This window comes from Limanda limanda, chromosome 15 (genome assembly GCF_963576545.1).
Source record: "Limanda limanda chromosome 15, fLimLim1.1, whole genome shotgun sequence".
In the NCBI taxonomy this organism is placed as follows: Eukaryota; Metazoa; Chordata; class Actinopteri; order Pleuronectiformes; family Pleuronectidae; genus Limanda; species Limanda limanda.
In genome coordinates, this window is record NC_083650.1 from 24463472 (window position 1) to 24477543 (window position 14072).

The 14072-nt window shown below is 44.2% G+C and overlaps 1 protein-coding gene across 1 annotated transcript in view; it reads right to left on the bottom strand.

Annotated features, from left to right (window-relative positions):
• Positions 1-1585: 1585 nt before the first annotated feature.
• peli1b (pellino E3 ubiquitin protein ligase 1b) overlaps positions 1586-14072 on the bottom strand; it is a 30509-nt gene continuing 18022 nt past the window's right edge. The window contains exons 2-7 of the mRNA XM_061087434.1: positions 12176-12475; positions 8034-8163; positions 7144-7245; positions 5289-5486; positions 4744-4932; positions 1586-2183 (exon numbers count right to left, since the gene is read on the bottom strand). Coding sequence (XP_060943417.1) covers positions 1605-2183; positions 4744-4932; positions 5289-5486; positions 7144-7245; positions 8034-8163; positions 12176-12258 — 1281 coding nt within the window. The 5' untranslated portion in view covers positions 12259-12475 and the 3' untranslated portion in view covers positions 1586-1604. The remainder of the gene's footprint in view (positions 2184-4743; positions 4933-5288; positions 5487-7143; positions 7246-8033; positions 8164-12175; positions 12476-14072) is intronic.

Consider the following 14072-nt stretch of genomic DNA (forward strand, 5'->3'; position numbering starts at 1 on the left):
GAGTCTGTGTGTGTGACACAGGTCATTGTTTTTCTCCCTGAGGTGAGTTAGTGTGTTGCAGTCCGAGCACTGAGGGACACTGATGAAAACAATCTGTGTGTGTGTGTGTGGAGAAGAAGAGTGTGAACGGACCAACACACAAACTGTTCACATACAATCATCATGAACACATGAATTACACCCACACTCTCTCTCACACACACACAGACACACACACACACACACTCAGGATACCAGCAGGAGCTTCGTGCATATTAAAGAGTTGTGGAGAATTTAGAGTTGATATATAAAACTGATGAATTCATGGTTTTATTTTTACAAACACTTGAACCAGATTCATCTTTATTTCATCGTGTCAGGAAAACGCTGAAATTAAATCAAAATTTTAAAAATAAATAAATAAATTGTGATTTTGTTACGAAGGATCTTTAAGTTCTCTTTTATAATTAAATAAGACGAATGGATAAAAAGCCCTGAAGTGAACACACACGTCCGTAAAGGTCGAGTTTTGTGACGTGAAGAGTTTGTGTTTCGTTGCTCGATTGTTGTTTCACGTGAACAGGGTCTGGTTATAGAGTGTGTGTGTGTTTGTGTGTGTCTGCATAGACTGTGTATAAATAAGACACAGCTCCCTTAAAGTGAAGCAAAATCACCACGGCCGCCCCCTGGTGGCTGGCTGCAGTACAGCTCATAAAGCCCCAAACTAAATTAAAGGTCATTAAATGTTCATTAAACTATAAAAGATTGTTTCTGTTAGTTTTTCTTTTCACACTGATGGTTTTAATTCCGTCTTAATTTACAGTCTGTGTGACGTTAGCTACATAGCTGCTGTAAAAAAAAGAAGAAGCTCACTCACCCACAGAAAATGTTTCACCCGCACTTTAAAGGGAGGGATGTCTGAAGACTCAGTTTCCCATAATGCTTCAGGAGGTTTTCTGTTCCAAATCTATTGCTTTGAATGTGACGCCTGATGGGAGAGACGTGCAACTGGAGCGTTGACTCACACACAGACTCACACACACACACACACAGACACACACACACAGAGGAGGAGGTTGTGTTGAAATACCACAAACAGATCTGAGAGGTGGACGCAGAACGAATCCTCAGATCACACCAAGAACTTCATATCCAGCAAAAGGCTGAAGTTTCAAATTAAAATGCGTAAAGTTTATCTGACGGACAAAGACCGAAGCGACGGACCATAAATAAACATCTTTGTTTAAATTAGCTCTAAGAGATGTACACAGATGGATATTGCAACAATAAACATGAATAAAAACCGCACGTTAGTTATTTTCGATAAATACTGTTGTTAAAAGTTCCTTTTTCCGAGAAAACAAACACAAAAAGGTTTCGACCCAGCAGTTCTTTGTTTGGTTTTTGTGTCTCTGGTTTCATGTGAAAATATAGAAATCTTTGTCGTCATTCATGAAAAAGTAATACAAAGGTCACTTAAAAATGAGAGAGAGAGAGACAAAAAAGTCCAGAAAAAAGTTTGTGTCTTAACCAGCAGAGGAAAGAAAAACCAAATCCGAGGAGGAGGAGGTCCCTGTGTTCAGAGCGCACGCCGCCCCCCCCCCCCCCCCCCCCCCGCTGGGCGTCTAGTCGAGCGGGCCCTGGAAGATGAGTCTGGCGAAGCCGTGCTCGCCCGTCAGCTGCTGGGCGCAGAAGGGGCAGGCGGCGTGGAAGGTGTGCGTGCCGTGCGGCAGCGGGATCTGACTCCAGAAGGCCGCCGTCTTCTCCGAGCACACGTGGCCGCAGGGGTTGAAGGCGTGAGTGGGGGGGGCGGCGTCCACGTAGAAGCCCGCCTCGCAGCCCAGCCACAGCGGCACGTACGGCCCCTTGGTCCGGCACATGGGGCACTCCCGGTGCCGGCCCTCCCGCCCCTCCCTCTCCAGGCGGTGGTTGCCCCAGTTGTGGTAGCCGTGCACGTGGCCGCAGTGCAGGTAGACCCACGGCTGCTTCTCGTCCGGCGTGTCCTTGCGCCGCATGGAGGGGAAGGCCAGCGTGTTGAAGCCCACGGGACACTGCGGGCGCGCCGCGTTGATCTCCTGCCGCAGGGCCTCCAGGTGCTTGAGGGTGGGGGTGCGGGCCAGGCCTTCGGCCGTGCGCCACAGCAGCGTGGCGCCGCAGAGGTCGATGAGCGAGCCGTCCACCAGCTCCTGACTCTCAGTGTCCACCTGAGACACGGAGACACAGGAGGTCAGAGACAGGAAGCCGTGGGTAGATATCAAACAGACATTTCAAACAACTTCATTCATCTGTTGAGTTAAGTTTCTCCACATGATGAGATTCCAAAACATTTTGCTGACTCATCTTCTATCTGCCGGTTAAATCAATTAACAAATTATTCTCAGCTCAATAAACTCACGTATGTTCTTTGGCTCATTTAGATAATTGTTCTGAATCGAGCTGTGAGAACTCACGAGGCATAAACTCCGCCCCTCTGTGACCCCGGACCAGAAGAATCCGTTCAGCTAACAGACAGATGCATAAAACAAGTGCTCCCTTCCACACACTGAGCTGCAGGACTCATCAGAGCACAGCAGGTGGCGCTGTAGCTCCGGCCTCAGACAGCTGAGTGATGGAGGGAGGACGAACAGCTGGAGGCAAGAAGACAAGAGTGAACTGGAAGAACAGGAAGGCGGTGCAAGAAGGTCGTGACCTCACGCTGATCAAACACCAAACATCCACATCCGCCCAGTAGAACCAGTGACTCCGCCCATCAGCCGACCAGCGGCTCCTCAGACGCCACTTTGGACCAAATGAAGGTAAAATACTCCAGTGACGTCATTCTGAGTAAAGACCAGATGGATTTTAATGAAGTTGATTCTCAGAGTGGATTCACACTCTCTCACCTGTTATTATCATAAAGTTATAATTTAATTAAACTACAGCCGCTCAGTTCAGAGGCTTTTATTAACATATATATTATAACAGGAGCTCAGATTTACCCTCATAACATCCACAGTGTGTGTGTGTGTGTGTGTGTGTGTGTGTGTGTGTAGTGCACTGTAAGATATTCGTAATTACACTGGCATCAACCTTGTGTCAAACTGCAGAAGGGCAACCACACACACACACACACACACACACACAGACACAGACACACACACACACACACACACACACGTGACTGATCTTCATTCACAGATTTATATTGAAATAAACATGTTGGTCTCATGATGGATGTTTTATAAATGACCTGAGATCAGAGGTGAAGCCACGACTCAGGTTCTGATCTCACACGCACACGCACACACACACACACACACACACACACACACACACACACACACACACACACACACACACACACACACACACACACACACACACACACACACACACACACACACACACACACACACACACACACACACACACACACACACACACACACACACACACACACACACACACACACACACACACACACACACACACACACCCCCCCTTCGGCCTCGAGGGCTTTTTGGAAAACTTGCTGAGTCGACTCTTTTCCTCCCATTCAATCAGGAAGTCCTTCAGACGTTCACCTTCACTTTCCTCATTTAGAGAGCGGTGCATGTGCAAAGGCATGGGGGGGGGGGACGACTAAATGAGAAAGTTTAAAGCGGTTGGACTCGATACTGCCGGTGAAATCATATTATTATATAATTATATATATATTATAGGAGCTGAAGCCAATCCCAGCTGACGACCTGGACATGTGACCAAAGTGTCACCGGGCTGATGAACGACCATCAGCATCGACTGAGCTGCTGTCAGGTTTGATTCCTGCTCCTTCCTGCTGTGAGAGGACGGTGCAAACCGCTGTAACACCGTGCCGCCCCCCCCAAACCATCTCCTGTTTGATTTCAGATTTCTTCAGGAAGGAGATCACATGGTTCAGTGTCAGTGTTTGTGTTGTGACATCTGCACACAGGCAACAAACTTGATCCTTCAGAACATATCTCTGTAACCTCTGTAGCCTCTCAAGAGCCCAGACTTCACTGAGAGTTCATGCAGCCCAACAATAAATCCTATAAACAATAATAATAATAAACAATAAAACAATAAATCACCAAACACAATGTGAGTCGGTGCTTCGACACAACCGACAATCACAACCATCAACCAGTGAGAGACGTGTGTAGAACTCAGTTCATTCAAAGCCCAGATAAAGACCAGCTTCATGTTAGAATTGTGACTGTGAGACGAAGATGACGAAGATGATGATGATGATGATGTGTGTTGTGTACAACCAACACATAATTAACACATCAGCAACAACATCGATCCGACCGCAGGGCTGCGATTGGCCGAGAGAGACTGACGTCAGCGTGAGGATCCTCTTACAAGGTCCAGTAACACACAGCCCGTTACCATGGAGACGGCATCTCCATAACCGTCGAGCGGTGTCACGCTCTGACTGACCCCCCCCCCCCCCCGCTGCATGTGTGAGAGTGTGAAGGTGAAGGGACGGATGGGAGAGAAATATAAATGACCATTCATCTCCACTTCCTGCGGTAAGAAACTAAATTATCCAGGTTCTTGGACAAACATCAGTTTTGAGGAACAACCTCAAATTTGTGGCTTCACTTTCGGGATCTGTCATGTCGTCCATCTTTACACACAGTCTGTAATCTAACTCTTTTGAAGTTTCCTTGCAAAGCATCATTTAACTAAATCTCAGGAAACAAACCCCGAGAGCGAAAGACGAAACTCTTAAGTCGATCACTTCCAGTTTTCTCTCACCATCTTCCCTCTCTGCTGGGCTGAGCGAGTTTCTCTCAGGGTGAAGACGTTTCCGCAGACGGAGATCTCCCTCCACACGCCCGGCTTGGAGTCCTGCGTGAAGCCGTGGCGAGGATGCATCACCAGCACGCCGTTCGTGGTCAGCCCGTCCATTTGGCTGTCAGGTGTCTTCCACTTAGCAGCTTTCTCCTGGAGGAAACAAAGTGGAATGTCAGACTCACTCATGTTGACTCTGGACCTGGAACCCTTTATATCCTAATCCACAAACATCTGAGGGTGAAGAGCCAAAGCCTAAATCTTTAGATTTAATATCCACATGTTGTAAAAAGATGAAAAGTGAATCACAACGAGTCAATTGAGAAGAATGATGTTTTGCTTCTGACATTAAGTGACACATTCTCCTCAGATTTACCAGAACTCAAGCTTTACTCTCACTTTCCTCAGTATTTGCTCTGTTGTGATTTCTTTCTGCTCTTTACTCTCTCACTCTCTCACTCTCTCGCTCGCCCACTCGTGTCTGAGGCTCCAGAGAAGAGGCCGCTCACCCCCAGGAAGATGTTCTTGGAGGAATCGAAGCCGGCGGCGTAGATGCGTGCGGTGTAAGGCGGCGTGCGCTGGCACATGATGCGGCAGGCGAAGCGGGAGATGGTGCTCTGCACCGACTGCGTGTCGGCGTTGCTCTGGCTGCCGGCCACCGTGTCGGTCACCACGAAGTCGATGGGACTCTCCGTCGATCGACCGATCTGGTGGAGAGAGAGAGGGACCAGACGTCAAGATCAGCTCAGAGAAAACACATTCTAGATATGATGTCGTAATAACAAGTATCTGTGAGGAGTAACTACAGGAACTACAGGTGTTGGGAATATGAACAAAACTTTTAAATGCACAAAAGAAGCTTTGTGACACCGGTATACAGCCATTCTCCAATCTACAAGACAAATAACTTTTACCCCAAAGTGATATGTACCGGTATTCTCAGATAAGAAATTACATTACAAACCATACAGATTGGAATATAATCAAAAATGCTCCAACGAACATGGAAATTTACTTTATTAATATAACTAAACATCAATTACCCAGTAAAAAGCATGTTTCCCATATATACAGAAATCTGTTACTGGATACATCAGACAACACTTTTTATATTAAAAACAAATGGGAGCTGGAGTTAAATATTATAATTGAGGATGGGTAGTGGGAAACATTGTGCATTGGATGTCATAAAGGTATCAATAGTAACAACTTTCTGAGGAAGAATTATCGTCTGGATTCTTCCACTAGCAGATAAAGCAGATGTTTTAAACATAGAATCTATAAAAGGTAGGTGACCTCAGAGAGAAGTTTCCAGCTGCTTCACAGTCACTTCTAACTTTTACAAATCCCATAATAACCTCGAGGCCTGAAGAACAGACTCAAACACGTTTATCATCCAGAGATAAAACCTTCTGTCCTCATCCATGTCCGACTAAGATGAAAGATGTGTCATCAGTTTCACTTGCTAGACACCAGTTATTAAATTGACACAATTAACAGAAGGCTGAATTAGCTGTTGGTCAGTGGTGTACAAAGTACTTGAAAGCCATACTTGAGTAAAAGTACAGATATCTGACCTGAAAGTGACTTCGGTAGAAGTAAAAGTCACCCGTCAGAAAATGACTTGAGTAAAAGTCTTAAAGTAGCTCATATTAAAAGAACTTAAGTATCAAAAGTATCTGGTGTTGAAATGTACTTAAGTATCAAAAGTAAAAGTCACCCGTCGGAAAATGACTTGAGTAAAAGTCTTAAAGTCGCTCATATTAAAAGTACTTAGGTATCAAAAGTATCTGGTGTTGAAATGTATTTAAGTATCAAAAGTAAAAGTACAATTACCAAAATTAAAAATGCAAAGTGCTTTTAATAGTAGTCCTATACAGACACAAAACAACCCAAAATGTTTCTCCTCAAGATTTATCTCAACTGACTGAAAAATTATAACAACAATATGAATATAATGTATATAATGTATCATTTTACAAATTTTGAACCCTAGATGAGAGAGAGAGAGAGAGGCGTGCGTGCAGCGCCAACCTCCGCTGCTCAAGTAACGAGCCAGTTTGAGAATGTAAGAAGTAGAAAGTACAGATATTTGTGCTCAAATGTAACGAGTAAAAGTAAAAAGTCGTCAGGAAAAGAAATACTCAAGTAAAGTACAGATATGTGAAAAATCTACTTAAGTACAGTAACAAAGTATTTCTACGTTGTTACTTCCCACCACTGCTATTGGTGAATTTATGTTTGTATGAAACAAATATCACTGCATTACTGAGAAGGAATTTGAAAACCCCAGATTTGAACACATCAGCGATGCAGTAAACGAGTGTAACTTGGCTGTAGAGCTTCAGGTGATGGAGCTGTTACCTGGAACATGTCTGTGTTGGGGTCGTGGGTGTACTCCACCACCACCGTCTGCACTCGAGACAGAGTGTAGGAGATGCTGTGCTGGTCTTTGTTGCTAATGGCCTGTTGAGACAGAAGGAGGAGGAGAGGGGCGGATCAGCACAGAGGAAATGAAGAAGACGAACAAAAGACCCTTAAACCTCTAATATCAAACTCCTCATCAGCTGCTCAGAGGTTTTCATCCCTTCGTCCTTTTGTCTGTTTGTCAGCAGGTTTAATCAAAAACCACAGAACGAATCTCGATTGGTGAAACAATGAGACACGAGCCAAGAAAGAACATTTATATCTCAGCTCCGATTCGGATCCAGGAAATGTTGAATCCCTTTCTTCAACACGATGATACAAGGTGTTAATCTGTCATATTGAGATATCATATCTTTGCGTTGTACAATTAGCTGCAGCTCGATTGAATTTAAAGGAATCATAACGAGCTAGTTTCAGATGTACAGAAGGAAGATGCTTCACGTCTCATATTTCTTCACTGATCCTTAAACAGACTAAAGGACAAAGGACGGGTGGAGCGGGTGAAGAGTTCAGATGGACATGAGACAAAATTTATTGAAGCTCAGCTAAAAGCCTGGCCTTTGTGTGTGTCTGTTTGTGTGTGTGTGAGAATCCATTAAGTACAGATGTTACACACACCCTGACACACCTCTTATAGATATTTGAGGATTTCTGGACGGACGTCTAACAACTAACATGTTCTTCACAGTTCATTTCCACTGGACCGATCACTTATAAAGCTGCAGCGTCTTCCAGTTTAAAAAATTAAAATTATAAAAAAACACCAATTATCCTGTAATGTGTGTAATGTGTGTAGTTCTGTGTGTGTGTGTGTGTGTGTGTTTCACCTTGGCTGCCTGTGGAGAGCAGGCCACGTGGACTGTGCTGGGTTTCACCCCGTTCGCCTTCGGTCGCTTACAAAGTGCAAAACGACTTTTACGTCGACCTCGGTCCCCGTTGGGCAGGGAGCCATTGTACCTGCACACACACACACACACACACACACACACACACACACAGACACACACAAACAAACAATAAACAATAGGGCATTATTGTCTGAGCAGCTGTATAATACACTGGAAACTGTGGAGCACTCGGTCCAGGACATACAATTAGCAGCCTATACTTTTCACGTGTGCAGTTTGACAAAAGAAAATTGTGTGTCTTCAAACAACAAAGCCCTCGACACGTAACCCTGAAAGAGCTGAGAAAATAAACACACACACACACACACACACACACACACACACAGAGACTCATTTAGTCTGATGCACGGCCGAGGAGAGGAGAATAAACAGAGGCGTTCCCCCCCGACAGAATGGAGTTTCTGTGAGTCCCAACAGCAGCGGGACTGTTGTGTCTCTGTGAGTGTGTGTGTGTGTGTGTGTGTGTGTGTGTGTGTGTGTGTGTGTGTGTGTGTGTGTGTGTGTGTGTGTGTGTGACCTCTTGGTACATCACAAGTGTGTTTGTGTGTTTCTGAGAACGGACTCACAACAGACGCACTGCAGTCGAGCTGCTGAGATACGAAGGAGAACAAAAATTAACACAAATCAAAAAAAGAAGTAGAATTAGTTTAGAAAGTGAATTTAGTCCGTTGTGTTTCCAGGTATAAATGTGTAGCTGAGTTGGTGTGTGTGTGTGCGTGTGTGTGTGTGTGTGTGTGTGTGTGTGTGTGTGTGTGTCGAGGTTCTTTCTGCACACACACACACATGTTTTCGATCAGCCATCTCGAGTGTGATGTGCTGTTCCAGTAAGCAGCACCACAGATTTATAAACATGACTTCACACATAAACCATGCTATCTACCTTAACGCTGTTATGACAAATCCAGAAGCCACAGAAGTTATGGACTCCAATAATAATAATATTCTAATACTAATAATATTCTCTAACTGGGTCTGAGGACACAAATGTGAAGTGACACCTCAGGACAACGTGTCCAGCTGCTTCTTGTCCGGCTGCAGGACGACTTTCTGCAGGATTTAGGGTTTGACATTAATTAGCTTCTCTTTTTAAGGTTGGAGCTAAATATAAAAACAACAATAAATGAGGAAATAAAGCAAAATAAATGAGTAAAAACTTGCTAAATCCAGCTTTTTAAGGTGATTTAAGTAAAGAAGAAAGTGACTTCACAGTACAGGAGCTGGAACGTGTCTTCGACCAATCAGATCCCTGAACTGAACCCGCCCAACTGACAGAGCTGCTGGGATCAAACACCGCTGAGAGGGTTTATGAGTAACCATGGTGCGGGGACAGAGCCACGGCAACGTTTGGGAAGGAGTAACCATGACAGGAGCGTAACCATGGTGACGTTCAGCCTGTATCCACAGAGAGGGCGGGGCCGTCTGCTGGAGAGAGCTCAAAGAGCGGCTGGAAGTTCAAACCCAGGTTCCCATGGGAGGCAGTGATGTGTGCGTGTACACACATGGATCCCGTCCAATAAGTTAGTGTGTTTGTGTGTCTGCGTGTGTGTGCGTGTGTGTGCATGTGTGTGTGTGTGTGTGTGTGTGTGTGAATATACACGTTTCTCATACTGCGAGACAGGAAGCTGGAAAAAATCTGTGTGCACAGGCACAGTAGTGTATTCTTCAGGATAAAAAGCAAACGTGTGTGTATGTGTGTGTGTGTGTGTGTGTGTGTGTGTGTGTGTGTGTGTCCATGTTCCCTCCAAACACAGGCAACAAGCTCCCACTTAAAAAGAAAACCTATAAAAGCACAAAGGCAGGTTGTGCAGGTGATTGCTGCTCCTGTGACGAAGTGAGCTCGAAAAACACAAATATTAAAAAGTTTTTCTTCAAGCTCTTAACATGGATCTTGATAATCAGCCGTATTCAGGTGGACTGATCTTTAAATGTGTGTAACGCAATCGCTGATATTTCACAGAAATTAGAAGCCAGAACCATTTAGATTAGCCAGTAGGAGCCTTTCATAGACATATCACTATAAAGTTTATGTTTGCAGATATGAATAGATATATTTTAAACAGCAAAACAATGCATAAAAGATGAATATTTATGTTAAAATGTATATTTATATTCTTAAGACAATTGATTGAAGACCTAAATATTTGGATGTATTTGTGTTTCAGGCTATTTATAATAAAGTTTATGCTTAAAGTGCAAAATCTTACATTTACATTTACATTTCTTTGTCAGAGGAATTGATAACTACATGTTGGGAAGAGTTAGAGTCATGGATTTATTCCCTGAGGGCTGGTGAGCACATGGTGATATAAGGTTAAGGGCTCAACTCCCACTGAGGCCACAGAGAAAACAAATGCATCTATATTAATATGTATTAAAGTGTTCACTGAACTTCAAGAAGCCATATTTGAAGCTCAGTGTGTCATCAAGTATAAACTGGCCCCTGTTGACTCATTAAAACTTGAGGCTTGACCGAGAATCAAAAAGTAGGAGCGGAAAAAAAGCCGAGCGAAGTGGAAAACTGGAGTTCTCCTTCTGCCTTGTAAAGGCACAGAGCTGCATTTACTGCTCAGACTTTTTCCACCAGGGAACATTTCCACAGTCATCTCCCTGACAATCCTGCTCCAGCACAACCCAGTGAGTCAGCTGTGAAACCAGTGTGTGTTGGACATGAAAGATGTGTGTGTGTGTGTGTGTGTGTGTGTGTAGCTGTGTTGTACAAGCACAGGAAAGTGTGCGTATGTGCGTGTAAGGAGTCTTTCCGACATCTGCATTCCTCTGCGGAGTGGGCTGGGCCGGGGGAGTGGAGGAGTCCTCTGGGAGACAGACAGGAGACAGACAGATAGAGGAAGTCCTTCACTGTCGGTTGTTATTGGAGAAAGTGTTTGTGTTGTGTGTGCTCGAGGTGCAGGGTGGGGTTGTAGGTTTTTCCTACAGCTGAGAATGTGGACTGGAGTCGAGACAAATCTGTGGAGCAGGACGGAGCCGAGGTGCTGGAGACGAGTGTCCCCGGCTGCTTCAGGTCAAAACACGTCTCCTCCCGTGATGAACTGAGCAACGTGCTTCATCTCCTCTTCCACAAACACTCAAACCTCCGAGTGAACCCGTCTCCTCGTTCGCTCGGAGCTCGACCCCGTGAGGCTGGACGGAAATATCCCAGTTGTTTATGTTAGCGTCTTGAAAAGCTTTTCTGCTGGACTCTCTGGGTCTCTGCCTTTCTTCATATCGTGTTGTCAACACTTCGGCTGCTCAGCTCGTTAGAGGAAGTAAAGAAGTAAAGTCCTGAGTGTTTGTCTTTGAACACAGACACACAACAAGTCCTTTTCTTCACCTCTATTTATGCTGAAGTGATGATTGCCTCTTATCTATTGTTCAGTCTTGGACCCAGAGTGAACACAACAACAATACAAGTCACATCGAGTACACAATGCATCTTGTTGTGAGGACATGATTTACTGCTGGTGCCTTTAAGGAACACTGTGGTTTATGTTTATGTTTCCATTCAGAGTTTCTTTACCTAACGCATTGTGTATTGTGTTTACTTGAGGTCTACAAAGTTGTGTGATTTCATGGGAATTAAAGTATTAGCAAAGCCTGTTTAATATCATACAGTGGCTCCTGTGTGTATCAGTAGAACCATGTTTGAGCATCTGAGTTGATGCTTTTACAGTTTCTATTAAGTTTTTTTTGTGAATGTAAAAGCTTGAAGGCTTAAAGATGCACGAGTTAAAACCAATATGAGCAGAATTTGTCTCTTTTAACTTTGGGACAAACCTGAATCCAAGTTAACGGAATAAACCACAAATAAAGATTGTTTCCACGGATCTTAAGTCTCTGCCTGTTGACAAGTTAATGGTTATTGCGATTATGAAGCTTGTCTTTGTGCATTTAGAAGAGTAGGAATATGATAATAAAGATTATCAACTCAAATTGAGCACATCACCTTCACTTCCTTCTTATTTAGACCTTTACATTATAACATGAGTGTCACATATCTTCACATTTAAGCCATTGGATTGATATAAATCACCATCCAGTATCTCCGGGGGCTAATGATTTCTTACCCCAGCACAATGAGCTCTCCATACTTCGCTGGCACTTTGGTGGAGGTGGTGGTGGAGATGTTTTCCTGCTCCGGTGAGTACATTGGGCACGGCTGATGGAGGCTTGGAGGGGGAGGAGGGAGGGAAAGGCGGGTGAGATCCGACAGGGTGACGGGGAGAGGAGGGCGAGGGAGGGAGGTGCTGATCGAATGGTCCAGGGAGGAAGAGGAGGAGGAGGAGGAGGAAGGGGAAGGGTCAGCTGAGCCTCAGCTCCAGCCTCTCATGCTTCATGTGTCGGTCTCTCGCGGCGGTTGTCGTGCCCTGAGACAGGAGAGAACAGGATTAACACAAAGATTAGTGGACCTGGAACAGGAGGATGCAACATGCTATCTTAAAATAACACTTTTATACATTTAAATACAGATTCCACTTGATGTTTCACTTTGTCATGGCGACAAAAATGCGAAATTACACTGGTCCAGGCAGGGAACATGACAAAGGCCTTTACTGATTTGAGTGAGGTGTAAAGAATAATAATAATAATAACCTGGCTCAAATTTTAACACAACACAATCCAATATCATCTGCTATGATGCTGTGTTGTCATGGTAATAACTTTCCCAGAGCTGTAAATCCTGCTTTACAGTATCATGAGAGTTTTTGCATCGAAAACACCTTGAAACATGGATTTGTTACTTAAACTGGAACTCGTGAACTGAACCGAGATGGCAAAACTATGAAGCTTTTTAAACGTGCTGCTGTTTAAAGTCTAAACTTCACCTAAAGGTCACAAGCTATTGAGGTGTCGTGCTTGTCTGTGGGGGGGAAGCCAGCCAAGCTCCTCACCATCGAGAAGCAGGTGGTTTATATCCGACTGACGGAGTTTACAGTAACAAAGAGCACAAAGGGATAATATATTAAGAGTAAAAATAGAAAAACAGGAACAGAACTATCCCGTCAAACATATCATAGCAAAGATATTTAGAGCGACTCGAAAGACTGAAACTGCTGAGTCAGGTAGAAGTGGAAACACACCCACACACACCTTGACCTCCGCGGAATTTGCTTTGGATTTAATAAAAGGTCTTAATCTGATCATCAGAGTCATGATTCAGATCAGGAGAGGTGAGTATCTGTCTGAACCTCAGGATGACTCACACAAACACACAAACACACAAACACACAAATCATATTTCTGAATAGACGAGAAATCAAACACAGCTGACACAAGAAGCATGAGAAAGAGGAGATGCTGGACTTCCTGTTACGATCAGATGAAGAGGATCTCATGCACCCGCGACATCATTTTGGGTAATTTGACCTTTCCAGCGCAACCTCTCCCATTCGCTAGCAGACTATAAATACACTTTCCAAACAATAACATCACGTCACTGCTGCACATCCTGGTTGAAGCAGAACTAACTCCAGAATCTAACTCCTACAGCATGAATAGAGCAATTCAGCAGACGGACACAGTCAAACCCGGCTGAGCAGAGACAAGTTCACACAGAGGGTTTCCTGGTATAGAAGCTTTTTTACTGTGTCATTCATACTAGAGATAATAATAATAATTCAATAAGACGTACAAGTTGAGTGATTGATGTAGTTTCAGATTCACGATCTGTCAAATACAACTTCTGCATAACGAATATGGAAGAAAAACTCCCCTCAACAGGTTTGGGATCGAACTAAAAGACACATTTTGACCCTGACGTGTGTCTGAGCAGAAATGTGGATTCATCAGACCAGGCTGCAGGTTGAGTTCAAGGCCTCATCTGCAAACCGAAACTCAACCTGCTCATAAACAAACCCACAATCACACATATCACAGCCTCACACCTGAAGACACAACACCTGGGACTCGATCCAGAGAGTGTTATAGCGTCAGAGCTTCTATATCCAGCTCATCTCACCACAG